Here is a 27,627-nt window from a genome sequence, read left to right as displayed (position 1 = left end):
TTGCACCCCTTGCTTGTGCCTTGTAGATGGTGGACAGACTTTGGTGAGTCAGGATGCAAGCTATTTGCTGCAGTATTCCTAGGCTCTAACCTGCTATTGGAGTTACTGTGTTTATGTGACAAGTCCAGTTGAGTTTTCAGTCAATGATAATCCCCAAGATGTCGATGGTGAGGGATTCAATGATGGTAACACCATTGAATGTCAGGGGGAGGTAGTTAGATTGTTTCTTATTGGTGATGGTTATTGCTTGGCATTTGTGTGATGTGAATATTACTTGCCATTTGCCAAGCCTGTACAATGGCCAGAGGATGTTACATTTGAACATGTACTGCCTCAGTATCTGAGGAGTTGTAAATGATGTTAAACATTGTGCAATCATCAGCAAACGTCCCCACTTGTGACCTTACACTGAAGGAAAGGTCATAGAAGAAGCAGCTGAAGATGGTTGGGCCTTGGATACAGCCAATTGGGACAAAAAAAATGCTCACTGAACTTTTGATTCCTTTATTTAAGAAAAATGATGAAATCAGGCAGCAGATCTAAAACTGGAGATAACAAGGTATAGAGCTGGATGAACACAACAGGCCAAATAGCATCAGAGGAGCAGGAAAGCCGACGTTTCGGGCCCAGACCCTTCTTCAGAAATAGGGGAGGGAAAGAAGATTCTGAAATAAATAGAGAGAGAGGGGAAGGCTGATGGAAGCTGGATCAAGGAGAAGATAGGTGGAGAGGAGACAGACAAGTTAAAGAGGCAGGGATGGAGCCAGTAAAGGTGAGTGTAGGTGGGCAATTAGGGAGGAGATAGGTCAGTCCAGGAAGGATGGACAGGTCAAGAGGGCAGGATGAGACTGGTAGGTAGGAGATGGTGGTGGGGCTTGAGGTGGGAGGAGGGGATAAGTAGGAGGAGGAACAGGTTAGGGAGGCAGGGACAAGCTGGACTGGTTTTGGAATGCAGTAGAGGAGGGGAGATTTTGAAGCTTGTGAAATCCACATTGATATCATTGGGCTGCAGGGTTCCAAGCGGAATATGAGGTGCTGTTCCTCCAACTTCAGGTGGCATCGTTGTGGCACTGCAAAAGGCCCAGGATGGACATGTGGTCTGAGGAATGGGAGGGGGAGTTGAAACGTTTCGCGACTGGGAGGAGCAGTATCGGATCAAAAGACATTCGCAACATCGTCTCTCAACTTAACAACCTCACATCACTCTGAAGGATGAGTTCACTTTACACAGCATAGAATTTGTTGAGTAAGGATTTAACCAAACAGTTCAAAATGACTGGTGCTCAAATCAAGTTGACAGCCTTAACAGCAACATTCATGACATGAGAGAAGTCCATAATGTTACTCACTCATGTTTGCTGGTGGAGTATCTAGGAATAACTGACAAAAGAGGAGAAATGTGGAGCATTTCTGCAAAATAAAACAAAGCCCACATTTTCATCAAGCATACACAGCCAGTTGTGAAAGAAAACAGTTTTTGAATTGGAATGTTCTTCTCAAGCTTGTACCTTTTGAATTCATTCTATATCTTCAAATCTTGAGCTCCCTTTCAGATCCAAAATGATAATAAGATCATCTTTAGTTATTTGCTTTTGCATGCATGGTTTTTTGGGGAACCAATTCAGTTACACTGTTCATGGCAATGGATTCAGTCAAAAGGCAAGCAAAACATTTACAGTTCAGTACGATACAACTAGCTACTAATAGATCCCATTATTTTTTCTACCCTTGAGCAGCATGTGAAACAATGTGCAATTTGGAAAAGTACAGTTGGGCTGAAACAATCTGGTTCTTGGCACTGAGAGAAATTGCCCAATTATCCCCTTAAAAATTTAAGGGACAAGTTATGCATCTTGCTTCTCAGTGGTGACCACCTTATTTCAGTACATTGTAGCACCTTGTTGGTTAATTTCACCTCTTAATATGCTGTTTTCAATTCCCCTATTTATTGATGAGAAACTAGATTGTGCGAATTCTTGATTTGAAAATCAGAACTATTATCGAGTGGGTGCAGCTTGCTAGTTGCATCTCGGCGTCTCTGGCGTAAAACCCATTTGTCTATATCTCACTACACGCTCCATGAAAGAGGCCATATCTAACCTTCATCCATGGAAGTTAGCAATGGCAAAAAGCAGCCTTGACACATTATCATGGCGGATTTCAGACTGACTCATGACACACTTAAGCACTTCGCAACTGAACTTTGCACATCATCACAACCATGAATTGTAATTTTACTTCCAGGTTGCTTTGTGCACACTGGTGCACATCCATCTCAAATATTGGCACAGGATGCATTTTATTGTCCTCAGCTTGCTTTATTCAAGCTCATTTTGTACTTATGTGGATACTCAGGGCATTTCTGACAACTTGCATTTTTTGCATTACCACTTTAACAGGGAGTTTTCACTAATCTGTGTTCAATGGTTGAGCATTGAGTAATGACAGAAAGTGTGGTAATGCAGTCAGCCAAGGGTTGAGGGGAAAGTTTTGGGATATTAATTGTTGAAGAATTGGATGGGAACATGGGGAGCTTGAAAGTCAACAAAAATGACATGGGTAACAGCGCAAACAATACATAATAGAGGTGTGGGCTTTGGCACATTGACTTTCAGACAGAGATAATACAGTGTGGATCTGGAGGAACACAGCAGGCCAGGGAGCATTAGAGGAGCAGCAAAGCTGACATTTCAAGTAGGGACGGCCTTGGAACTCACTCTCAGGGGCATGACCTACATGAAGAGCCACCTCTTGGCTAAACCTCCAACCCTATCAATTCAGATCTATTTTAAAGCTGTGCTCCTGTCATCAACAATAGCAATATCCTTTCCAAGTTCACTTTGTTCAGCTCATTTAGGATCCTATAAACTTTAATAAAATCAAATCACACCCTAATTCCTCTGAACTTCAGTGTCAACCCCATTCTATTCAAATTTTCACCACAAAACAATCTACTCATTCCAAATTTCCATTCAGTAAACGTGCAAACAGAGATCTCTATCATATGTACATCACTATTTTTTAAACAAATGAGCACTGAACTCCACACAGCATTTGATATGACCTCAGCAATGCCTGATATAACTGATGCATAACTTTTTTGCTTTTATATTCAACCCCTCTCATAATAATTCATTTCTTTAGCTTGAACTTATTTGCTGTCCCTGCATATTAACTTCTCATGCTTCATGTACCAGAAGACTTGGATTTCCCTTGCATTTTGGTAAATCTGAGTAGTTTTCTCCTTAAACTCACATTTTTGTCACATTATACTCCATCTTCCAGTGTTTTCCCATCTCATTTAACCTAGCTATATTGGTCTGTAACCTTGTTATGTCATCTTCAGAATATACTTTCCTTCCTAGCTTGTCCTGTTGCTGCTTTCATGCATGCCTGTCTTTATTGATAATCATGTTTCAGTTACTGACTAGCTGGACAATCTTAAAGCAGTCAGTAGAACAGTATAGCACAGGAACAGACCACATCTGTGCCGACCAAGATGCCATTCTAAACTAATCTCACCTGCCTGCACATGGTCTCTTGAATTTCTGCCTATTCGTGTGTCTTTCAAAATACCTTTTAGACATTGCTAACATATCCGCTTGTACTGCTTTGCATGTTCCAGGCACCTACCATCGTCTGTATAAAAAAAAAACTTGCATTGCGCATCTCCTTTAAACCTTCCTGCTCTTGTCTTAAACCTATGGCCCTAGTAAATAATATTTTCCTCCCAAAGGGAAAAGACCCTTTCCGTGCCTCTTATAATTTTATGTACTTCACCCTTCAGCATCCAATGATCTCGCAAAGACAACCCAAGTCTGTCCAACCTTTCTTCTTAGCTAATACACTCCAATCCAGGCAACATCCTGATCAACCTCTTTTGCATCCTCTTCAAAGCTTCCAGATCCTTTCTGTAGTGTAGTGACCAGAATTGAACATATTACTCCAATTTTGACCTAACAAAATGAAGGATGTGCTGGCACTTGAGGGGATCCAGAGGAGTTTTACGAGAATGATTTCAGGGATGAAGGACTTGTTATATGAGGAGAGGTCAAGAACTCTGGGTCTGCACTTGATGGAGCTTAAAAAGGTGAGTTAGGGGTGGTATCTGATTGAAACTTACAGCATATTGAGAGAGGCTTGGAAAAAGTAAACCTAGAGGAGATATTTCCACTAGCATGAGGGATTAGGACCTGAGGCCACAGCTTCAAAGTGAAGGGACAACTCTTTAGAACTGAGACGAGGAGGAATTTCCTCAGCTAGAGGGTGAATAATTTGTGGAACTGATTAGCACAGAGAACAAGTTATTGAATGTATTTAAGATAGGAATAGATAGGTCCATAATCGGTAAGAGGATCAAGGATTATAGGGCAAAGGCAGGACAATGAAGTGACAAAACATCAGCCATGATCAAATGGCAGAGTAGACTCAATGAGCTGAATGACCTATTTCTGCTCCCTGTATCTTATGGTTTTATGGTTTTAGGTGCAATCGGGGAAGTGTCCCTGATTTCCCAAATGTTGCAGGCTGAGCATTCCACGGGGCTAAGTTCTCCTGCTACTGTAAACCATAGCAACCACAGGCAGTATACTCAGAAACAATTACACAACCTTTCCCAATACTCACCAAAACCAGATTTGCCACTTCCATTCTGTATTTCTAACAAAGCTACAAATCACAAAAATAAGAATCTTCCACTATATTTCCCTCCAGACACTACTTACTCAGCTGCTAGACCTGGTACCTGAGCAGACAATTCTCCCGCATTTCCCGCACCTCATCCCTCACACCCTGCCCCCACAATAACCGCCAAAAGAGAATCCCCCTCGTCCTCACATACCACCCCACCAACCTCCGGATACAACGCATCATCTTCCGACACTTCTGCCATCTACAATCCGACCCCACCACCCAAGATATTTTTCCAACCCCACCTTTGTCTGCCTTCCGGAGAGACAACTCTCTCCGTGGCTCCCTTGTCTGCTCCACACTCCCCTCCAACCCCACCACACCCAGCACCTTCCCCTGCAACCGCAGCAAGTGCTACACACCTCCTCCCTCACCCCCATTCCAGGCCCCAAGATGACTTTCCACATCAAGCAGTTGTTCACCTGCACATCCACCAATGTGGTATACTGCATCCGCTGTACCCGGTGTGGCTTCCTCTACATTGGGGAAACCAAGAGGAGGCTTGGGGACCACTTTGCAGATCACCTATGCTCGATTCGCGATAAACAACTGCACCTCCCAGTCGCAAACCACTTCAACGCCTGCTCCCATTCCTTAGACGACATGTCCATCTTGGACCTCCTGCAGTGCCATAATTATGCTATCCGTAGGTTGCAGGAACAGCAACTCATATTCCATTTGGGAATCCTGCAGCCCAATGGTATCAATGTGGATTTCACCAGCTTCAAAATTTCCCCTCCCCCCACTGCATCTCAAAACCAGCCCAGTTCGTTCCCGCCTGCCTAACCTGTTCTTCCTCTCTCCTCTCACCATCCCCTCATCCTCTCACCTATCCCCTCCTCTCACATCAAGCCGCACCTCCATTTCCTACCTACTAACCTCATCCTGCCCCCTTGACTTGTCCGTCCTCCCCAGACTGACCTATCCCCTCCCTAACTCCCCACCCATACTCTCTTCTCCACCTATCTTCTCCTCTATCCATCTCCGGTCTGCCTCCCCCTCTCTCCCTATTTATTTCAGAATCCTCTCCCTATCCCCCTTTTCTGGTGAAGGGTCCAGGCCCAAAACGTCAGCTTTTGTGCTCCTAAGATGCTGCGTGGCCTGCTGTGTTCATCCAGCTCCACACTTTGTTATATCACACAATCTTATGTCATTTATTGAGTCATGATGTCACACCTGGAGCTCTGCCTCTGGATTTAGCTCCGCTGTCATATTCCTAAAGTAGTAAAGTCATGTTTCCTTAAAAAAATGTAATTATTTCTGGTTCTTCTAGAAGTTTCTCCTTTTGATGGTCTCTGCATTGAATTTAAATCCTCATTGATGTTACTGTGAACTATTACCCTGACGAACAATACTGGCATCTCTTAGCATCTGCCACCTCTGGCATTATGTGGCTCGGGGAAATAGATTGTTGAGGTATTTTGATGCCCCCAATCTTCATTCATCTCTGTATGAAGGCAAGTGTAGAAGTCAACTGACTCCACCCAAAGACTGAATGACATCATCAAATTATGTAGAACTCAATTTAACATGAGCATTATTTTACATGGCTGTCATTCTAAAAGAATCAACGTTAATATACAGCAAGTCCTAAAAAAATCCAAGTCTTGGGCTGACAAATTTTCATCCTACACGTGTTCCAGGCAAGACCAGACACAACGATCCCCTATAAACGTTCAATGACATTACCATCACTGATTCCCACACTACCAACATCCAAGCAGTCACCGTTGTCGAGAGACTGAACTGGACTAGTCACATAACTGTGTAACACAAGAACAAGTAGTCATGAATATCTTATCTCCATAATCCCCAAACCCTGTCTAACATCTGCAAGGCTCAAATCAGGAGTGTGGTGGAATACCCCCCACTTGATTGAATGAGTGCAGTTCCAACAACAATTGAGAAACTTAATGCAATCAAGACAAAACAATAAATTGGAATGTTAACCCATCCACTAACTGAAACATTATTTATGTTTTAATAATAATCTAATGCTACCACTGAGCATTTTACTATTTTGTATTAGGAAAGGCAGGAAATTGGCAGTAAGTTAAAATGGTGCAGACACAATCATTCAACTGGCTACCTTGCTTGTTGTAATAATTCAATGACTTTGTAACTTACACGATGCACTGCATCAAATCATCAAGGATCCTTCCGAATCTCTGATCTTTACCTCTTAGAAGGGCAAGGGTAGCAGATGCGTGAAAATGCAACCAACTGCATTGAGCTCTCCATGTCATGCAACATCCTGACCTGGAATTCTATTCCTGTTTCTTCATTGTGATGGGATCAAAATCTTGAACTCAGTTCCGAACAATATTGTAGGTATCTGTACACTCCAGGAACGACAACACTTTAAGAAGGAAGCTCAGCGCCACCTCTGAAGGGCAATTAGGGAATGGGCGAAAAATGCTGGGACAGTTACTGATGCCCGCATCTCATGAATGAATAAATGCATTTTAGAAGACTTATCTGACTTGTGCCGATGTGGTGTCTTGGTTTTCTGTTAATGATGGTAGGTTAGGCCACTCTACATTCCATAATCACTAGATACAGTTTGATGGACTTGACACACAAGATACATTGGAAAAATTTGTATGACCCTAGGAAAGTTCAATCACTGTATTCAATGAAACTCACCAGTCTGATGTCCATTTCACAAATAAATTGTAGTTGAGTGGTGCAAACAAGATCTACCATTTCCCTAATTACTACCCAAATGCAACTTCTAATAACAAACCTCTCGGAAATTCTGATTTGAGCAGTCCAACATTATTCCTCAGGTAAATTTTTGATGCAAGTGCATTCATCAAGTTGTAAAATTGTTATTAAACCTTTCTCTGGAGACTAGTCCTTTCATCTCCAGAATACCAGCATGCAGGACACAGGGCTCAGTACGACAGCTTGAAGTCTTAAAGTATTAAGTAGGGTCATATTTCAAAATTCAAAAAAGTGAGTAACTATTAATGATAGGATCCATTTGTGCATATGCATTACGTATTGGAGAAACAGCAATTATTAATCGTCGGTGCTGTTATACGAGCCTTTTGAGAAAAGTTGTATTTCAGTCTTACCAACTGAATTGACAACAGTAAGCTAGGAAATATGGTAACCTATAAATAGGATGAAAAATAAGGAGAGTAAATTGGAGAAGCTAAATCACAACATGTTAATGCTTTTGTAGGACAGTAATATAACCATACCAAGAAATATGATATTATAGCAATTGAAACTAAATGGCTACCAACTTACGTTGAAGCAAAACAGTAATGGATGAACATTTGAAAACAAAATATATGTAGATAGAGGGTATTGACCCCCATTGGAGAAGTTAATTGTCATAACAGCAGTCAATAGTAAATTAATAAATTGATGGAGCAGTGGGACCTGAAAACTTAATATAGTAGTAGGCATGAATGAATGCATGCTTTCACACATTGGTGGTACCATTGAATAAAAAAGTTTGTTACCAGCATAATAAACAAATGTAATCTTTGACATAAAATACAAAAAAAATCTAATAATGGAGAAAGAGAGGATGAATATCCAAGCATGTTTTTGTTGCTGTTATCCTGCAGTTTCATACTAATAGCAACCACAGAGGGATGTAGGATGTTCATGCTGGGGATAAGGCACATTATAAGATAGGTGTGTGGTGAAGGATGCATTGATCCATCAATTTATTTCATTCAGTTTTAATTTCAGTAATGTCACTTTCCTGCAAGTGGACTGAAAAGTAAAAGGAATATTGACAGTGCTTATACTCTGTAGATGAGGTGAGAAAGGGAGGATCAGTATATTGTTAAAAAGTCAGTAGAATGCAGAGTCATGGCAGACAAAATATGACAAGAAGGGAGAAGGATCAGATATATGGGGAATCTTTCATGGAATAGTGCTGGATCTGATTGGACAGGGTTAAATAAACTGATTTCTTTTCAAGCAAACTTGAGCAAGAGAATGATGCAGTAGAGAGAACTGGGAAATATGTACAGCAACAGAGTTAAAGATTTTGGAACGGAGCTGAACAACTAATGAAATACTGAGAGGAGGGATAGTGCCATGAACACTTCTAGGGTTGGAAATACCAACTTCACAAAATAAGTGCTATCACCCTGGACACTGGGAGAACAGTGTCTTAGGAAATATGGAATTTTAACATTGTGTCTCCTGCTGTGTGTGTCATGTCAATATTCCCTGACTTTTCTTTCCTGAAATGCTGTCCTTATATCATTGTCTCCAGAAATTTCTTTCTATCATGATGTTCTTCCTTTGTGTCTCCTATTCAATGACATTCTCACTGAGCTTTTTGATGGCCACGCCTTTTCTGCCTGAAATTGTTTTTTACTTTTTTGTCACAGAGGTGTGTCTCCACAATCAATATCTCCCAGCTCACTGAACCGCAAGAGTATCATGTTCCATTTCCATCTGGCACTATCTTTGTCTTCTCAGTTATTGCCTCTTTGCCGCTGTATCATTACCCCAAATTATGTGAAGGGAACTATTGAAAAATGCAAGGCAGAATAGGAAGAATAAATTTTGGGTGCTAATGCAGACGTACTAAAATACATAACTGGAAATAACATTTCCCAAGGTACTTCAAGTGAATAACAAAAATAAGACACTAGATGCTGGAAATTTGAAAAGAAGGCAGAACATTTTGGAAATGCTAAGCAGACCTGGTCAGCATCAGTTAACATAACATGCTGTTTAGTCGGTTCCCAAACATGTCATTCTAAGAAAGTTTCTCAGAAGCATTCTATGAACCATTCATCCAGGTTACTACTGCCCACTCTTTATTAAGTTTACATAATTATTAGACCGAGAATTACTGTTAACAGCTTGGATTTTCTCCCTTGAAGTGAATGACTGGAGTCACGGAAAATATCCGTGTACCACATGAGAAAGTGCCTGCAAGTATTGGATCAGGCATTGAGTATCTGCAAATGAGGGACACTGCTCCAGTATACAGTGTGGAGCTGGAGGAACACAGCAGGCCAAGCAGCATTAGGGAGCAGGAAAGGTGATGTTTAGGGTCACAACCCTTCTTCAGAAACGCCTGACCTGAAATGTCAGCTATCCTGCTCCTCTGATGCTGCCTGGCCTGCTGCGTTCCTCCAGCTCCACACCGTGTTATCTCTGACTCCAGCATCGGCAGCTCTTACTATCTAACACTGCCCCAGTGCACTCAGTTTGCTGGATGACTTTTTGAGATATGTAGGGAACCTGTATGAATCAAATTAAATGCTTCAGCCAGAATTAAGATGCAATGGTCTGAGGGACAATGCTCTCAAGTTGCTGAATTATGTGCCTACTTGACATTATTTCAGTTCTTTATCAGAATATCATTTTCAGAACATTATAGTCGCCTCCTGTTGCTCCATTACTGACATATTCCAAAATCTGTTCAAAAACAATGAGGCAATTAAGTAATAAGCCTCAGTAGGTAGAAAAAATATCTTCTGGCAGGTAAAGCAAATGCAGACAAGTGTATATGTGAGATTGAACAATACAGTTTACATAAAGAGGCATTTCACAACTGTTGAAATGATACATTTTTTTGAAACATTACATTCTGCAATCATCAAAACATTTGACAAGAATACGAGTCCAAGGGAAAAAGGATCACTTAAATTGCATACAAGGAGAGGAAATTTGACCCTCCAACATTATGTGTACCAGTATTTGTTGAGCTTAATGAACTCAACAACTCACACAGTTGAGTTCAATTTCAATGGCACCATATGTCCTCAAATAGATAGCACTGCTATAGGATCCTCAAGAGATGCAGAGCTTCCAAATTTTTTTTGAGTTCCATAAGAAGTGTGTTGTCAGTAGAATGATATCTAACTTTCTATTCTTTGCATTTATAAAAATATGTTGACGTTACATTTGGTGTATTTGAATCCACAACTTGATAAAATAATTTCTTAGTGTTACAATGGGCTTCATGTTTGAAATGGAACTGTCAAATGAGTTCCCTTTCCATGATATCCAAGTTGACAAATTAGTCATATGATTGCTAGTGATTATTGTAAACCCATCTTCACTGACCATGGAATTTCTCAGGTTCCAAAAACCTTAACATTGACCTCATCGAGCACAATATAAATGGAATCTGAGCCATTTGTTCAATGTGCAAACTTGATGCTGAAATATGGCACATCAAAATAATCCTGCAGTATGGCACTACCCTGACCATATAATTTCTCACCACATGTCATGCAAATTCACAAAAGGACCTAAGGTGATCACTGTTGATGTGGAAAAGTGTCAGTTTACCACTGGGAAATAGGGAATCTCAAAGGCTTTGAGTAACAGGTGAGGCAAGCTATTTTAAGCTGCTACAATGCAGCAACAACACAAATGGTGTCACTGCTAACAAGATGCTGTTATTAAGTCAAAGAGACATTCTGCCAGCCACAAATGTAATGTATGATTTTCGGTGCCTGCGTGAATGCTAGGGATGCAAGGTATACATTCCAAGGACTGGTAGATCATATCAAAAAGCACAATACACGATTATAAAATCTGCAAAAAGGTATCTAATATAAGGTTCTAAAATTGAACTACGTTTGCTGAATAATCTTCAATGTATGAGGAATTATACTGTTAACCAATTTAGGGCTGACAGTCAAGCTTGCAACATGATGCCATTTTATGCACTGGAAAATAAGTACTCAACATACAACGTCCTTTTCTTTCTAGATAGGAAGAACATATACCCACATAATATTTGTTTCATCTAGAAAAAAATGAGAGATAGAAATCTGCAGTTTTATTTCTCAGGTCAATAACCTTACCATACAGAGTTGATCAACCTGGTTTGAAGTTAAACGAAGCCTGACTATTAACTGTCAATCTGCATTTATCGGTGTGTTCTCTATGGCAGACCTCTGCTAATCAGAATCCACTTGCCAACTAATCAACACTGTTCTCACACAAAATGTTTCTCCCTTTGAATTTGCATTCTTGCAAAATATCCAGATGAGTACAAAGTGAAACCTTTGATTAAATAGTCACTTTTGAAGAAATACTCACGTTCTTTACAAGCAATTGATTATTTCTCATTATTAGAATTCCAAAGTCTTGCATTTGTATGGGTAAATTTTGGCCACAAGTAGCAGATTTCTGTTTTTACAAAAGCTGAGGGATATTTATAGATGACAAACATTTAAGAAATCCCTATACTTCATTCATAGTGATTGTTGAAGAATTAGTGACAATATAATTTTCCACTTGCTATCTTTTAATCCCATACAAATTCTTTTGTAATAAAGAGGATTTAAGATATTTGACCATGAAACATTACCAAGTGTTTATATGCCCCGCTCTGCCAACTTGATTCTGGTGACAAGGCTAGAAATGAACTTATTTGCAAGATATTAGCATTTCCATTTTGTCTTCATTTTTGCAGCACATTTATTCAAAGAATGTATCAGTTTATAACATTTTTATGGGTAAGCAAATTATTATTGAGATTTTTATTGTTTACTTTAAATTGCAGTGAGAAAACGCCAAACACATATGTATTCTTGACCATAGGTAATAAAACCATTTCAACTGGCTGTTTAAACAATGATTGCTGTAGATTGATATTGATAAATGTGGTATTACTGTCTGATAAGTAGATAAATCAGAATGTCTACTGTTTGATTTGTCAATGTCCTAATGGGATTTATACATCTATCCCAAACCAGTAATAACCAGATATTCATTACAAAAACAAGCAAACAAAGTTACCTAAGGAATTATATTGATTTGTTGATTTGTATATCTCCCAAATACTGATCTGTACAATGATGTTTGACTGAAGTGTTTAAACATGTGTGCCTGCCATTTCATTGTGGTGACTCAGAAAATAAATTAGCCTGTGATGGGCTTGTAATTTAGTGCTTAAAATAGAATAAACGTAAATGCAGCAATTTATTGGCTCGGATTAGTATTACTGCCAACTGTGAAGATTTTACCAAGCTATTGCTACTGCTCTCTTTTTTTTCTGGGATCTTCCAATTCAAGCTGACATAAATATGGGCAGTGCAGCATCCTCCATATGAAACTAAACTTTGGGGCCCTGACTGGGGAGAGGGGTGTTCATATGTTATCATTGTCATCCGCCTAAAAAAATTGTCATATCTTGCATAGATTTGCTGCCACCAATTCTTCTTGCCAATGTTGGTGTTGGCTACTGCTAACCATGTGAGGAAAGACACGCTTACAAAGTCATCAGAGAACAAAGCTGGATCTTAGTTAAATCAGCTATGTTATATATTAGTTTAAAGCTCATTACATTTCGCCTATGGCGTATGATGGCCTCCTTTGTGTTATCATACTCAAAGTAAGAGTAAGTCCACGTGCCTATTTCGAAAAGATTCTCATGCAGCAGAATACGGATAGATTGGAGAGTTGGGCAGATAAATGACAGATGGAGTTCAATCCAGGCAAATGCAAGGTGATGCATTTTGGAAGGTCTAATTCAAGAGTGAACGAAACTGTAAATGGAAAAGCCCTGGGGAAAATTGATGCACAGAGAGATCCGAGTGTTCATGTCCATTGTACCCTGAAGGTGGCAACGCAGGTCAATAGAATAGTCAAAAAGGCATACAGCTTGCTTTCATTCATCGGACGGGGTTCTGAGTACAAGAGTTGGCAGGTCATCTAACAGTTGTACAGGATTTGGTTCAGCCACATTTGGAATACTGTGTACAGTTCTGGTCGCCACAAAACCAAAAGGATGTGGATGCTTTGGAGAGGGTGCAGAGGAGATTCACCAGGATGTTGCCTGAAATGGAGGGTGCTAGCTATGAAGAGAGGTTGAGTCGATTCAGATTATTTACATTAGAAAGACGGAAGTTGAGGGGGGACCTGATTGAGGTCTACAAAATCATGAGAGGTATAGACAGGGTGGAGAGCAAGAGGCTTTTGCCCAGTGTGGGAGACTCAATTACTAGGGGTCATGATTTCAAGATGAGAGGAGAAAAGTTGAAGGGAGATATGCATGGAAAGTTCTTTATGCAGAGGGTGGTGGGTGCCTGGAACACGTTGCCAGTGAAGGTGGTAGAGGTGGACACGATAACATCATTTAAGATGTGTCTAGATAGATACATGAATGGGCAGGGAGCAGAGGGATACAGAGCCTTGGAAAATAGGCTTCAGGTTTAAATAGCGGATTTGGATCAGTGGAGGCTTGGAGGGCTGAGGGGCCTGTTCCTGTGCTGTAATTTTCTTTGTCCTTTGTTCTTTGCAGCATGGATAACAAACTCAGAGCCGACACAGAGCAGAAGACTAACTAAACACTGCTTAGTTCCTCTCAGTTATGAGGAAGGGTCGCGGGACCCGAAATATTAACTCTGTTTTTTCCTTCACAGGTGCTGCCAGGACTGCTGAGCTTTTCCAGCAATTTTGTTTTTGTGCATATCTGACTATGTTCGTTGGGTCCTTTCAGGGTGGTGGTGAGAGGTCTTTGGCGTTAGTTAGACTGGGTCAGTGAAGTTCATCAGATAGGGTCAGATATTTAGTTGAGTGGTTGGGATGACAGGGCCAGTATGATCAGAGGGGTATTCAGGCATTCAGGGGCTGATTTGAGGAGGATCGATTCTAGAAGTTAATAACTGTCAGGTTTTAAACTGTCCATGTTTCTTGGTTAATATTAAGGTAAGTTGAATAGATCTGGCCCAAGTTTCCACCAAAAGGTCACTGTCAGAGATATTCACACTGGATCTCAGGCTTAAAAAATACTGTTGAATTTTGAAACTTCTGGGAAATTCTGGTTGTATGAGCATTCTGTACCAATGTTCAGCACAATAAAAACACCTCATCTGATTGCTCACCACAAAGTGGATTTGCTCTTACCATCTTTGTTCAGGATATGGACCTACAGCAGTTCCTTGACCGAAGTGTCTGGCAGAGGAAAACCATTTGGATACTAATTAAAAGAGTTGCCTGCCTGAAAGAAAAATAGGTGTATCTTTATTGCTTGGCAGTAACTACATATGGGTTACAGTGGAGTGATTCATGTTGGGCGGTATTTTCTGCGGAGGGTGACAATAACCAGATTGCCAATTTGCTTCTACTTTTTTTTATGTTTGTAAAAAAGATCTTCACATTCCTTGGAGAGGATTTCAATCAGGCATTCTGCAGAAGTGCAGGGCTACATTCAAAATAATTGTGTCATGCACAACATTTGGGGAAGGAAAATCACATCTCTTTTTTCACAGTAATAGTTGCTATATTCTGTGATTTAAATATTCAGCTGCATGGACAGCTCCTTTGGAAGCTCTTGAGAAGGTGTTGATAAGTAAGACAAACATGAAGTTAGGTAGGGTTAGTGTGGCAAGTAAATGGGTGCCAGATGTGTGGAATGTCAGTTTAATAAACTGTATAGAGATTACCAGTTTACCAGATAAGTAGGGTACCAGGTGGGTAGGGTGCCAATGTTTCAGTTGGGTAGGATGCCATGTAGGTACAGTACTAGAACGCAAGGTGGATGGGGTGACAAAGAAGGCAGCAAGGATGAAGGTAAGTGATTGAGTATTTAGGGCAGATCAGGATATGCCAGCAGGGAGAACGGAGTGTCATGCCCAGCAACAGGGAGTTGAAGATAAAATGGAGAGGAGAAGTTGGGTGCCAAGTCTTTGGAGGAAGCTGGGTGTCCAAATGTGGTGTTACCTCCTAAGGTGAGGGAGTTAGGGGGATTGTTGTGAAGGGATGCTCTGGTTCCTGAAAGGCAGGTAGGTGTCTGGTTTGTGGGGGTGCTGTGTTGAGTTCTGGGAGGAAGTGAGTAAATCTAGTTTTGGCAGCCAGACAATTTGGGTCATGAGTGATGGGTGTGCTGGGTGGTCATTAGGGGTTGTAAAAGTCAGGGTGGTGCAATAGGTGTTTGTGTGGTAAGTTGGAGGCTAACTTTAATAGTTACTCAGGAGTTTTACTAGTTAATTAAGCATTTAACTTCTCCTGAGTAAGCAGTTTTCTGATCTAAATGGATCCTTTTAGAGGGTTCCAGTTGCATGGAATTGAATTTCAGCTTCCTGACAATTCCTTTGGAGTCTGCCTCATCAGGGATTCCGCAGTTCCTGAGCTGCAAATCTCATTCACATTGAAAAAAAATTGGCATCGGAAGATCCAGCCCTTTTGTACAGTAATTAAACCCAGACTGAAAATCTTAGAGATCCTCAACTGTCTTCCCCCCAAAGCCAAAGGCTATCGCCATAGTGTGTGGGGCAGAAGGCAGTCTTTCAAATATACTGTTTTACAGTATTGAATAAAAAGTTCAACACATGAAGAGTTCTCTAAAATGCTGATGTTCAGTCATAGTTCTAGTTTCTGGCAGTTAGAAAGTGGATAATTTGGGATCTTGTGCAATGCTACCAATGATCATTATGAATGTGTGCTCCTTCAATGTCCTGTACTCCGAAATTGAAGTTTGACAGCTGGACATCTACATTGTGCCATCTCAAATGTATGTGGCACATTGTATATCCCCTGAAAGTGACTGAATTAAGCTTTTAAATTTGGCCAATTTGTTATTGTAGCATTCACAATCACAGTCGGCCAAGTAATATTTGATCTTGGTACTACAAAGCAAACAGAAGGGAAATCAGACGTGACAAAAAAAGGTTCAGAACGGTTAGTTTTCAGACGTTTCGTCACCTTTTTTTTATTTGAAAAAATATACTTTATTCACAGAATGTACAAAAAAAACCATTTATACACCTACCCAGTCATGCAAGCCACTCCGGGTTACCCGGGGGTACATACACCAACTAAAGGAAAAAAACAAAACAGAGAGAAAAAAAACAAAGCAAAGAAACCGCCCCGGCAGTCGTCACCCCACACAGTCCCAGTTGGCCCCCTGACCAGTTGGGGAAGGCGTCAGCTGGTCCCAGTTACCAGATAGGATTATTTTCCCTTTTCTGGACGAGGGGGCTCATACGGTGGTCTTTCCCCACCGCACCTTGGCGGCGGCTGCCCCAAGCTTTAGCGAGTCCCTCAGCACGTAGCCCTGGACCTTGGAGTGCGCCAGTCTGCAACACTCGGTCGGGGTCAGTTCTTTCAGCTGGCAGACCAGCAAGTTGCGGGCAGACCAAAGAGCGTCTTTCACCGCATTGATGGTCCTCCAGGCACAGTTGATGTTGGTCTCGGTGTGCGTCCCCGGAAACAGCCCGTAGAGCACGGAGTCCCGCGTCACGGAGCTGCTCAGGACAAACCTCGACAAATACCACTGCATCCCCCTCCAGATCTCCTGCGCATAGGCACTCTCCAGAAGGAGGTGATCAACAGTCTCGTCCCCCCCCGCAGCCACCTCGAGGGCAGCGTGCGGTGGCGCAGAGATTCCGGGCATGTATAAAGGATCTCACTGGCAGAGCCCCTCTCACCGCCAGCCAAGCAATGTCCTTGTGCTTGTTTGAAAGTTCTGGCGATGAGGCATTCTGCCAAACGACTTTGGCAGTCTGCGTGGGGAACCACACGACGGGATCCACCCTCTCCTTTTCCCAAAGGGTCTCGATGATACTACGTGCTGACCACTGCCTGACGGCCTTGTGGTCAAAGGTGTTTCCTTTCAAAAATTTCTCCACGAAGGACAGGTGGTACGGAACGGTCCAACTACTCGGAGCGTTCCGCGGCAACGAGGCCAGGCCCATCCTTCGCAACACCGTGGACAGGTAGAACCTCAGTAAGTAGTGACACTTGGTGTTTGCATACTGAGGATCTACGCACAGCTTGATGCAGCCACACACAAAGGTAGCCGTCAGGGCGAGGGCGGCGTTCGGTACGCCCTTTCCCCCATTTCCCAGGTCTTTGTACATGGTGTCTCAGCGGACCCGGCCCATCCTTGACCCCCAAATGAAGTGGAAGATGGCCCGGGTGACCGCAGCGGCGCAGGTCCAGGTAATAGGCCAGGCCTGCGCCACATACAACAGTACCGAAAGCCCCTCGCACCTGACAACCAGGTTCTTACCCGCGATGGAGAGGGACCGGAGCGTCCACCTGCCCAGCTTCTGCTTCAATTTGATGATACGCTCCTCCCAAGTCTTAGTGCATGCCCCAGCTCCACCAAACCAAACACCCAGCACCTTCACGTAGTCAGTGCTGACGGTGAAGGGGGTGAAGGAGCGGTCGTCCCAGTTCCCAAAGAACATGACCTTGCTCTTACGCCTATTGACTTTGGCACCCGAGGCCAGTTCAAACTGGCCGCAGATGTCCAACAGCCTACTCACCGACCGACGATCGGTGCAGAAGACGGCGACATCGTCCATGTACAGGGAGGTCTTGACCTGAAGGCCTCCGCTGCCTGGGATAGTCACGCCCTTCAGGCTCACGTCCTTCCTGATGGAGGCGGCGAAGGGCTCCACATAGCACACGAACAAGGCAGGAGAGCGCAGGCGGCCCTGCTGACTCCAGATCTGACAGGAAAACTGTCTGATTCCCACCCGTTGATCAAGACTGCGCTAACAATGTTGGCGTAGAGCAGCCGGATCCAATTGCGGATGCCCTCCCCGAACCCCAATTGGAGAGGACATCCCTCATGTAAGCATGAGTGACCCTGTCGAAGGCCTTCTCCTGGTCCAGGCTGATGAGGCAGGTGTCCACCCGCCTGTCCTGTACGTAGGCGATCGTATCCCTGATGAGCGTGAGGCTCTCAGCGATCTTCCTGCCCGGCACAGCACAGGTTTGGTCAGGGTGAATCACTGACTCCAGGACAGACCTGACCTGGTTGGCAATGACCTTGGCCAGGATTTTGTAGTCCACGTTCAAAAGTGAAATGGGACGCCAATTCTTAATTTCTTCCCTCTGCCCCTTCCTCTTGTAAATGAGGGTGATCATGCCCTTCCTCATGGACTTGCACATTTCCCCTGCCCGAAGCGCACTATCGTACACCTCCAGCAGGTCCTGGCCGACCAGGCCCCACAGAGTGGAATACAGCTCGACCGGTAAGCCGTCTCGTCCGGGAGTCCTATTCCTCTGCAAGGACTTGAGGGCTCTGGCCAGCTCCTCCAGGGATATCGGCCGGTCCAGCCACTCCCTCGTGCCGTCGCCTAAGACCTCCGTGATAGACGACAGGAACGACTCGGAGGCCGTGCTGTCCATGGGCTTTGTGTCGTGCAGTCCGGCATAGAAGGATCTGCTGATCCTCAAAATGTCGGGCCGAGACGACGTCACCGAGCCGTCGTCCTCCTTCAGCCGGCTAAGCACAGAGCTCTCTTTGTGCACCTTCGGAAAGAAAAAACGCGAGCACGTCTCGTCCTGCTCCACGGAGCGGACCCTGGACTGGAAGATTATCCGGGAGGCCTCCGCGGCGAAGAGCGAGGCTTGCTGGCCCCTCACCTCGCGGAGGTCCTCCGTGACATCGACCCCCATCAACTGCAGAAGGAGCAGGTTCTGCACCCTTTTCTGGAGTCGCGACAGCTTTCCCCGCCTCTCTCTTGCCTTCTGAACACCCTTGAGGACAAAGAACCTCTTGATGTTCTCCTTCACCGTCTCCCACCAGTCGCCTGGAGACTCAAAGAGGGGTTTCACGGTTCTCCAACCGGCGTACTCCCTCTTAAGCTCCTCGACGTTCTCTGGGGTCAACAGAGTCGTGTTGAGCTTCCACGTCCCCTTGCCGGCCGGCCGGTCGTCCTGTAAGTGACAGTCGGCCAACAGGAGGCAGTGGTCAGAGAAGAACACCGGCTCGACGCCAGTGGACCTGACCGAGAACGTCCGTGACACAAACAGGAAGTCTATCCTTGAGCGGATAGACCGTCTGGCCGCGACCAGGTGTACCTCCGCTGCGCTCCGTCTGCAGGGTTGCTGAAGATGTCGAGCAGCTTGGCGTCCTTCACCGTGCCCATCAGGAATCTGGACGTGACGTCCAGTTGACTCCCCCCACCCACTGTCCCTATGCCGGACCTTCCATCTGCATCAATGATGCAATTGAAGTCTCCGCCTAGGATGACCGGCCTGGACGTAGCCAGCAAGGGTGGAAGCCGCTGCAGGACGGCCAACCGCTCACTCCGGACCGCTGGGGCGTACACGTTGATCAGCCTCAGGGGAGCATTCCTGTAGGTGATGTCAGCCGCTAGGAGGCGCCCCCCACCACCTCCTGAACTTGAGAGATGGTGAAGTTGCACCCCCGCAGCAGAATAGCCAGGCCCGAGGAGCGACAGTCGTTACCCCCCGACCAGATCGAAGGCTCACAGGTCCAGGCGCCGGACCATTTCCCGTACCTGCCGAGGTGCGGTATCCCGCACTCCTGCAGAAACAGGAGATCCGCCTTGATGGTGGTCAGGTAGGCCAACGTGGATACACATCTCGTGGTTGACTTAACACTGCGCACATTAATGCTCGCAATTCGTACCCCCATTGTGGGCAGTGACCGCAGTACCCTCCCCAAGCCCAAGGTCCAGCCCCTCCATCTGTCCCTTCATGCCCATTGCCCAGGCTAACTGCTGGACGCTCTCCAGGCTCAGGAAACCGTCTGTGCTGCCTTCCGGGTGGCACCCGCCGTCAGGGGTGCGGAGGCAGGAGGGTCCGGCTCCGGGTCAGGCTGGGGACGCGCTGTTTCCTCCTTCCCGCCTGGAAGTTCCGGGGGGCCCTCCAGTGCTCCAGCGGCACTTGACTGGGTGTCAGAGGGAGCCTCAGGATGCCTCCCGTCACCTGGAAGCGGGGTGCTGCTTTCCTTCCCCCTCGAGACCTTTAACTTCTGCTTCGGGTGGGCCCTCTCCGAATCCTCCTCGTCAGAGGAGCTCTTATAGCCCCCCTGTAGCTGCCTCTTCCCGCCTGATGGTTGCGGTTCCTGGGCCCATCGACGCACCTTCCTCCTCGCTTTCCGGACTGTTGTCCACTCCCCTGGGTCGCCTGTCGCCGCCTCCATTGGCTCCGGGTTGTCGGGGGGGATCGGTGCCTGCAGGGGTGCTTTGCTGGCCTCGGGCCCATCCTGCAGGGCTGGGCCCTCTTGCACGGCCTGGCCCTCCTGCACATTAGTGGGGTCCTTGCTGGGTCCTGGTGCCTTCCTCTCCTCCGGGGGGGCTGGCCCCGCATTTCCCCTGCCGGCGACCTGGGCGTAGGTGGTACCCCGCCGCGGGCATGCCCTGTAGAAGTGGCCCGCTTCCCCGCAAAGGTTGCAGCTTCTCTCTCGTGGGCAATCCTTTGCAAGGTATCCCTCCTCCCTGCAGTTCCTGCAGATGGTGGCTTTGCAGTCGGCCGCCATGTGACCTGACCTACCACAGGCATGGCAGACTTTAAGTTGCCCTGCATAGGTCAGGTAGCCCCTGCTCCTGCTGATCGCGAAGCTGGACGGTGGGTGTGCGACATTTCCGTCCGCGCCCATCCTCAGCGTCACCTTGACCTGCCTCTTACTCATCCAGATGCCAAAGGGGTCCACGATGTCAGTTAGGTCCCCTTCCACCTTCACATACCTTCCGAGGAAGGTCAGGACGTCAACTGCTGGCACATGCGGGTTGTACATATGTACAGTCACCATACGGCTCCTCTGTGCTGCCATCACAAACAGTGGGACAGTGGTCAATACAGAGAGGGGGCCCTCACCTCCTTTCTCCTTGAAAACCTCCAGGAAACGCTCGCAAAGCTTGGCACACCGGAAGGTCACGTCGTAAAAACCTCCTCCGGGGAAATCCTGCAGGCAGTAAATGTCCGCAGCAGCGAACCCACAACAGTCCAACAGGACCTTCTTCACGAAGAAGGTGCGGTCTACAGGTGCACCTTCATCCACCTTCTTTACAGAAACACGAATGGTGTTCCGGACCGCCTGACCTGGGGCACGAGCACTTGCCGCAGCCATCGTTGCAGGTTGGCTGCTCCCCTGAACCAGCGTTAGGCCGAAGCCAGCATTAAGATCCACTGGTCGCAAGGGTGCACAGCCAACCCGACGTCCTCCTTTCACCTCCAAGACAGCACTCTCCTCCTCTCGGTCCACAAGAGAGTGGGTCTTTATTGTGTTCGAGATGTAAGCTAGTTCACTGAGCTTGCCGGTTTGTTCCCAGACGCTTCGTCACCATTCTCGGTAACATCAACAGTGAGCCTTCAACGAAGCACTGGTGTTCTGTCCCGCTTTCTATTTATCTGATTAGGTTTCCTTGGGTTGGTGATGTCATTTCCTGTGTTGGTGATGTCTTTTCCTGTTCTTTTTCTCAGGGGATGGTAGATTGGCTCCAAATCAGTGTGTTTGTTGATGGAGTTCCGGTTGGAATGCCATGCTTCTAGGAATTCTCATGTGTGTCTTGCTAGCCACCAGAATACATGAACATCAACTAGCCACAAAACGACATGATCCACTATCACTCGTATCCTTACATACAGATGAGGAAGGACACCACTTTGATTGGGACAACACATCCATCCTAGGACAAGCCAAACAGAGACACGCACGAGAATTCCTAGAAGCATGGCATTCCAACCGGAACTCCATCAACAAACACATTGATTTGGAGCCAATCTACCATCCCCTGAGAAAAAGAACAGGAAATGACATCACCAACACAGGAAATGACATCACCAACCCAAGGAAACCTAACCAGATAAATAGAAAGCGGGACATAACACCAGTGCGTCGTTGGAGGCTCACTGATGATGTTGCCTAAAATGCTGATGAAATGTCTGAAAACTAACCTTCCAGCTCAGCGAGCAAACACATCCAGAACCTCAACCTGAGCTACAAATCTTCTCAAAACTCATAAGGTTCAGAAAAAAAGATTTTGTTAGAAGTACAACATAAATTGTTATCACAAACTTATGGAAACTTGGGAAATGAATACAATTGTACACTAAAATAATATATTGCACTTCCTCAGTGCAAACTGAAGTTATTTAAGCAAATATTGAGAAATGTGCAGCAAATTTAAATTTTAGTTTTAGCTTTTTTTAGCACATGATTATTTCAGTTATAGTTTCTGGGCTTCACTTCTTGAATCGAATGGGATGGTTGTAAATAAGTTCAAAAGAATAAAGACGTTTGTCTTAAATTTAAGTCATTTCTGAAGAAAAAAAAATCCTACTTAGGAGCTAAGACTTTGTATGTTACTCAGAAGTCAAATGACTTTTGTAGTTCTAAAGTCACAATTAAGTAAGTTTTCTTATTTGTCTGCAAGTCCCATGATGCCACAGCATTGTTCCAAAGCAAAAATTAAATAAATTTTACATCATAATAAAAGCTTTCAATGGTTCAACCAAAAACTGGAATAAAATTACCTGTAATTTCTATTTGCATTAGAATAATTGAATTGACACAAAAAACTCAGGAATTAAAAAAGGGTGGAAACCCTGTTTGTGGTCTTATTTAAACACAAGCTCTTGGATAAATCACACCTTCACACAATGCAATAGGCTTTGGCTAATTTTTCAGCCTTGATGCATGCCACATGGCAATTCAAGGATCATTGGGCCAAATTCTGAATATTTAGTTGTTTCCATAATCACACAAGGAAAAGAGGCAAAATACTGTGAATGCTGGAAATCTGAAATAAAAAAACAGAAAAAAATTGAAGAAACCGAACAGATCAAGCAGCATCTGTGGACAGAGAAACAGAATGAATATTTTAAGTCGAAAGACCCATCAGAATAGAGAACAGTAATATACTGTTCCAAACAAAATTCAAAACAATACCTCTGTTTCTCTCTTCAAAGCTGCTGCCAGAACAGCTCAGTTTCTTCAGCATTTTATGCTTTTATGTAAGGAAAATAAACTGTGTATCCCCTTGAATCAAATCATATTTCTGCCAGAGATCTTAAAAAAATATATGTGCCTGAGATGAAACATGTTTTAGGTAATTATTACCACTCTGCTTTTGCCTTCAGTAATCACAATAGCTATTGATTCAATTACAATGGTGATAATTACACTGATTTCTTGTAAGAAAGGAATATGGCTGTACTTGTATGTTGCTTTCTGCCAAGCATTATTAGTTTGGATTTCTAACCTTCTCTGTAACTGGTGATTTAACTGACAGTAACAGGATATAAAACATTTGACAATTACACAGTCACAAAACAACGAGGATACAAATGTTCAAATTAATGCTTCCTTAGGAAATCACAAACCTCTAATTTTACAATGAAATAATTTGAATTTACATTATATTTTTCAGGAAGTATGTCGCAAATTTATATTTGCTCTTTTTCAGAACTTTCACCTACATGTAACCAAGCCAATTGTCAGTATCGATGTGCAGTCACAAGAACTGGCGCAACTTGTTACTGCAGCGATGGTTTTCAAGTAGCACAAGACGGGAAAAGTTGTGAAGGTTTGCTGTCTCAAAAATTATGTTTCTTTTGTATAAAATGTATTACATGCCACAATAATATTCATCAAATGTTGCACAAAGTAATTGCTCATTGAGAATTCATTACTGCAACAGAGGTGTTGTGTCATTATATTGCACACATTAATATTTTAGCCAAAAATAGAGACTTGTAGTTTGTATTGGAGAAACCATTTTTTTCTCTTTGCTTTCCCAAGTCATTTTGTTTCTGTTTGTCTAGAGGCAAAAACAAATTGAAAATTCAACTGTCAATATGAAAAGCATGTTTCTACATGCTGACGTGAAGTTTCACCCAGCAGCATGGATACCTCATCAAGTTAAGAATATGGGCTTTTAAAGGCCTAAAGTACCCTTAGGGAAAGTTTTGTTCAGTGTTGGTGTTGGCACCATCAAAAATTGCATGCAAGTGCATTTATTAAAATTTCACCTCTGTTGTAGATCTCACAGATAATGGATTGGACTTGCAAAATTATACCATTGTGTGTCAATTTAAATCACCAGATAACTGAATATATGAGATGGAATTTTACTGGCAAAATTACCCATCTTGCTGTAGGCCTGCATTATTGCTTTTAATCAGTTATAATAACCTGGTCCCACGCTGGTTTTCATGATCAGACATTCAACTAAGATTTTATTCTTTATTGAAAGTAAATAAGTGCATCAGTCAGAAAGTCTCCCAGACTGCTGAGAAAATATTATTACTGCAGTTCTGTTCATGACTTCTTCATGGATTTTTTCCTTTGTATAAGAGGTTTTGTTAGCTAAGCATTTTCTCATTGTGCATGCTGTCCTACATACATTTTCAGGCCCAATTCCTGAAATCATCATGTACCACAGATGATAGATTGGCTGCATGAAACAAGAACTTAAGTTGAAAGGATAGGGACCCCCCTTCGTAAATTAAAACACATTGGATGACTTAAATAAGAAGGAACAGGCAGAGGGTTGACGTACAAAAGGTACCTTAATGGGTATAATACTTTCAGTAGTTCCCAAAGCCCTTAGTCTCCAGGTATAAGAATGTTTGAAGAGACTTGTGTTTACTGGCTTTTTTTCTCACCAGAGTGAGTATAATGAAGCCCTGCCACTTGTTTCAATCCAAAGTTCATACTCTTCCAAAGATTGATATGTGTTTCTTAAGTCTGTAGTGGAAACATTGGCATTTCTCTGTTATTCTACATGTTCCTTTTAAGTTGCCTTTGGGGAATATACAGACAAAGGAAATAGCGGCAGATTTAGACAACTTGAACCCATGAACGTACTCCTTTATGATAGCTCATCTATTTTTATTTCAAATTCTACACTCCTGTGTAATCGAATAACATTTTTTATTTTGCTTAACAAGAATATATCCACCTCTGTTTTAAAATATTTAATAACCTCAACTCTACCATTTTCTGAGAAGTGATTTACAAGGTTGTAAAAAACTTTGGCAGACAAACATTCTCCCCATCTCTGTCCAGAAATGATGACCCTGAATTCTGAAAGTGTCCCCTAGTAACAGACTGGCCAATAAGAGGTAGCATCCTTTCTGCATCCACTTTGTTAAAAATATTTGGACCACATACACTCCAATCAAGTCACTCCTGTATCGTCTAAACTCCAGTGAAAGCACCACCAATCTGTACAATCATTCCTCATTAGACAACTCCCACTCCAGATATCAATCTCATGAACCCACTCTGAACCACTGGTGAAATATAGGTAGAAAACAATTATTGTCCTATGATAATTCTAATTTACAAACCTGTGTTCTGGATTATTAGTCACATGTGCTTCTGGGGCAGTGCTGATTTCAAGATGTCTGGATAGCAAAATAGTCCTACCACTTTCTATTCAGCCATTTTGTTGTTTCTGTTAGTTTTATCAAATCATTAAAGAGCTCAAAAGAGATCTTATAAAATTCCAACAGGACGATACAGGGTAGATACTGGGAGGATGTTCCTGATGGGTATGTCCAGAACCAGGAGTCACAGTATGAGGATTTGGTGTAGGCCATTTCGGACAGACATGTGGAGACATTTCTTCGTCCAAAGAGTAGTGAACCTGTGGAATTCATTACCACAGGAAGATATAGCACTTGACGCAAATGGGATCAAAGATTATGGGGAGAAAGCAGGATTAGGCTATTAAGTTGGATGATCAGCCATGATCTCGATTAATGGAGGAGCAGGCTTAAAGGGCTGAATGGCCACCTCCTGCTCCTTTCTATATGTTTCTATGTTTCAATTTGATTGCAGATCCGGCATACAATATAATTTGTTCTCTATCTGCTTGAATGACATGACACGAAGCATCATTGTGAATTTAAGCAACTACTTGCTTGCCTCTTTCAGATTTTGATGAATGCAGTGTTTATGGAACTTGTAGTCAGATATGCATGAACAACAATGGATCCTACACATGTGGCTGTGTGGAAGGCTACTTGATACAGCCAGACAACAAAATTTGCAAGGCCAAAATTGGTAAGAGATGAGCATATTCTTAATTTCTATGAAGTAATTGACATATTTTGAGAAAATGCAGTTCATTTGAGATTGCAATAAGTTAGTGGTGAAGCCACTAGTAGATAGAGCACAGGTCAAAGAATAGAATGAAACACTACTGGTTTGATCTTTGCTGGCTTGCAATCCCCATATGTACAGCATTTTTGTTGGCAGCAAAGAATTGTATGTCTCAAGGGAAAATAAAATTTGATCAATCTTACAGATTCTTCTGAAGTAATAATAAAATGAGGAGGTCGTTAAAGGTTTTTCTATGGACTTGTCAAGGTGCAAAATTAAAGACCTTTGATGAAGCCAATGGCATATAAAACAAATGGATAGAAATAAGATTGGATGCATAGAAGGTCATTTATTTGAATGGAAATGTGAGAGGTCGGGTGATTCTTTAATGACTTTTTTTTGGTGGCTATTCTTACATTCAGGGTTAAAGAACTGAGATTTGCTAAACTGGCAAATTGTATTTCTACACATGGTAAGCAGGAATAAGGAAACTATAAAACAATCAACAAAAAATAAATCCAAGCCAGGATGGTGTGTTTTTGGAAGGGAACTTGCAGATGATGGGGTTTCCATGTATCTGCTGCCCTTATACTTCTGAATTTGGATGGAGCTGTCTCAGAAGCTTTCTTGAATGGATGGTGCAGCGTCGATTCATTTTGATATTACCTGGGCTGAGGAAGTCACAAGTACATTATAAATGATAGTTAAGACACTTTTCATGTGATTAAAAATAAACTGATTAAATTTCTTCAGGATTATGAAGAGTTATAGATTGATCAGCAAGATGTTAACAAGAAGACATAGATTTAAAATCAGTGCAAAAAAAATTTAAAGGGAATAGAGAAGTGTTTATTTTACACAGGTGGTAAAAGTGTGGAGTTCTCTATTATCGTCTATCACAATGTCTTAAATTATTTTAAAATATGTAAAATTATTTTAGTTGCTTGGGGAAGGAATGTTGAAACAGCAAACTGGATTTTTTGACTTGAAGACTCATGCAGACTATTTTGGACCAAATCACAGAAGTCTCTGATGTTAAAATCTATAACAATATGCTTTAAAGTGCAATATACAAAGTCTGAAGAAAGTGCATTGAAAACACTGGAGTTTTCTTCAAAGGCAATTTTTTTTAATGTTTATCTTAAATTAGCTTAAGCCAAAAAAATTATAGA

The 27,627-nt window shown here is 43.1% G+C and overlaps 1 protein-coding gene across 1 annotated transcript in view; it reads left to right on the top strand.

The window, feature by feature from the left end:
- LOC125454115 (low-density lipoprotein receptor-related protein 1-like) overlaps window positions 1-27,627 on the top strand; it is a 1,886,982-nt gene that overhangs the window by 617,326 nt on the left and 1,242,029 nt on the right. Inside the window, exons 4-5 of the mRNA XM_048534492.2 lie at window positions 23,811-23,930; window positions 26,288-26,416. Of these exons, the coding sequence (XP_048390449.1) occupies window positions 23,811-23,930; window positions 26,288-26,416 (249 nt within the window). The remainder of the gene's footprint in view (window positions 1-23,810; window positions 23,931-26,287; window positions 26,417-27,627) is intronic.

The sequence above is a fragment of the Stegostoma tigrinum genome, chromosome 7 (genome assembly GCF_030684315.1).
Source record: "Stegostoma tigrinum isolate sSteTig4 chromosome 7, sSteTig4.hap1, whole genome shotgun sequence".
NCBI classification, from domain to species: Eukaryota; Metazoa; Chordata; class Chondrichthyes; order Orectolobiformes; family Stegostomatidae; genus Stegostoma; species Stegostoma tigrinum.
This window is presented reverse-complemented; position numbering and strand designations above follow the sequence as displayed.